Consider the following 2,527-nt stretch of genomic DNA (forward strand, 5'->3'; position numbering starts at 1 on the left):
TTTGAACGTACTATCGTAACAAAATTCAGGCCTAAAACATAATTTTCATTAAATGTTATGTTTGTAGAACTCTCCGCAATAATTATTAGCCGTTGCCCTATGTTTATATATAAAGATGTTGCCTTATCTTTGTAGTTTTTGACATCCATTAGCACTACACAATTATCTTTCTTGTTTACTGATCTAGCCAGATGAAAATGCTGCTATTTCAACCTGTAGATATTTTGAAACCTTAAAAATATTTGTCACATTTAAAATATATTGATTAGTGATGGCATACATTTTTAAGAAATGGATAACAGTTCCTTGAATTTCTCAAAGTACCTTGCCACAAGGCCTCAGGAACTATTAGTCAAAATGATAAATGTTCCTTAGTGTGGTCAGTCCTGTGGAGCAAGAAGAGTCACAAAAAGTGCTTGGTCTCTTGATGTGATGCATTGGTATTTATACGAGGCAGCTATATCATTCTACCAGCTTAGAGAAGACAAGTCTCCAAGGCAGTGGTTTTCACATTTTAATATATCTAAGAATGATCTGACAGCCTTGTTAAAATGGCAGATTCCTAGGTACAACCCCCAGCGATTCTGACTCAGGAACTTTAGGGTGGGGCTCAGGAATCTGAATATTTAGCAAGTTCCCCAGCTGTTTCTGGTGTAATTGATGCATAAGTCACATGCTGCAAAACTGCTGTTATTTTTAATTTCATTATCAACTTAAATATTGATGTTCATTCATAGTCATAAATTTTCTGGTTCTAGCTAGAGATTAATAACAAGAGTAGCTGGAGCCTATCAGAAGTCTAAAAGGAAAAAAAAATGGGTTGCCCAGTTTGCCAGAGGCCTTATTTCTCCTGTTTGTGATTCTTAAGTGATAATTGCACTAGCAAAGGTAGGTGCATTGTTTCAATTTTAAAATAACTCTTATTTTCTACCACATATCCTCTCAAGAAAAAAGTGGTAAAAAAGAGATTTATGGATAGAGAAATGAAAGCTCTTGTAAAATATAGTAGCCCAACCCTGCAACTAGATCACTGCACACATTATGCAAAAACAGTTGCACAACTTTTGTAGATGAATTTTATACAACTAATATTTTGCAACTAAAGATTCAAAGTGCCTAAAGGGCACTTTAAGAACACTTTCAATCTTGGACATAATTCTAACTCAGCAGCCTAGCTATTGTTTGATGAAAGACCAACTATGTAGGTCTTTCTTGTTTTTTAAAAGAATAAAAAAACAGACAGACAAAACAAACAAAAACAAGAAAATAGTAAATGGTATATTCACTTTGTAGTAAACACTGAAGCTCCTTTGTTGCCTTTCTGCCTCTTGGGAGCCCATCTTCATACCCACTAACATCAGGCTTTTTCATCTTCTTTTTTTATACTGATGGACTTGGTTCCAGGAGTGGAAGAGATTAGGAGTTGAGCAGCTGCGACTCAGCACAGTAGACATGACTGGAATCCCAACCTTGGCTAACCTCCAGAAAGGAGTCCAGTTTGTTCTCAAGTACCAGTCGCTGGGCCAGAGTGTCTACGTGCATTGTAAGGCTGGGCGCTCCCGAAGTGCCACAATGGTGGCAGCGTATCTGATTCAGGTAGGAAAGCCCTTTCTGGACTGGTCCCTTTTGCAGATTTCCAGAACTTCCGTAGCATGGTCTACTGGCGGGGCCTTGCTGGAAGGAGGCATGTCTCCAGTTTTAGGCTGTTGGGAGGTGGAAAGCACCTGATCTTTGTGGATAGGCTGATCTGTGGCTTTGTCACCTGCCAGCTATTAGACCTTAGGCAAAAGTGCCTTCCCCTCTCTGATGCTGTTTCCTCAAACTAAATGTGTTATGAGGCTTGAATGAGAAAGTACATCAAACACTGACAGCACACACTCAAAATCGGAGTTGCAAAGGATGTTAACACCAGCAAAAGGCTAGAAACACTTGTTATAAATAGCAGGAAATCTAGTACCGTAAATAATACTATATAGTACTACAGATTTCTTCGAGTATTTCAGAGTAAAGTTCTGGACATTAGTTGTTAGAAACTCAATGGAATTTTGCCAATCAATTTGTTATGGTCAGCAGGTGGGATGCTTTCAAAAATATTTAGAAGCAAGTACTCTAGTCCATCATTCCATTACACGCCCCCTTCTTGACTCATTTTTACCTGTTGGCGCCTGCATTTACTAAGTCATGTGGATAGTTTAAGGAGAAAGGAAATGTAAAGATAACTAGCCTGGCCTTGTTTGTGTTACTGTGGACTGGTGAGTATATGATTTAACAATACCAACGCTGGAAACAGGGTCTCAGGAGGATATTTTGTCTGAGAATTGAACCAGCCGGTTAGAAATCTGTATTTTCTTGACTCTATTGAGTTCTAAACCAGAAAGAATCCTTAGGTCACAAAGATAACTCTCCTAGTCAATTGTAAAAAGTGCTCTGTTTTTCTAGCCATGGTGACAAGTTACTTAAAAACATCACTTTCTAGGAGGACATCTAGTAGGCCTAGGCAGGCTTGAATTCCTAAATTCAAGCTTCA

At 38.4% G+C, this 2,527-nt stretch overlaps 1 protein-coding gene across 1 annotated transcript in view; it reads left to right on the forward strand.

Moving 5' to 3' along the window:
• The window catches only part of PTPMT1 (protein tyrosine phosphatase, mitochondrial 1), a 4,833-nt gene that overhangs the window by 1,228 nt on the left and 1,078 nt on the right, over window positions 1-2,527 (forward strand). The window contains exon 2 of the mRNA XM_011357034.2: window positions 1,405-1,596. Within this exon, the coding sequence (XP_011355336.1) occupies window positions 1,405-1,596 (192 nt within the window). The remainder of the gene's footprint in view (window positions 1-1,404; window positions 1,597-2,527) is intronic.

Source organism: Pteropus vampyrus, unplaced genomic scaffold (genome assembly GCF_000151845.1).
Source record: "Pteropus vampyrus isolate Shadow unplaced genomic scaffold, Pvam_2.0 Scaffold31, whole genome shotgun sequence".
Lineage (NCBI taxonomy): Eukaryota > Metazoa > Chordata > Mammalia > Chiroptera > Pteropodidae > Pteropus > Pteropus vampyrus.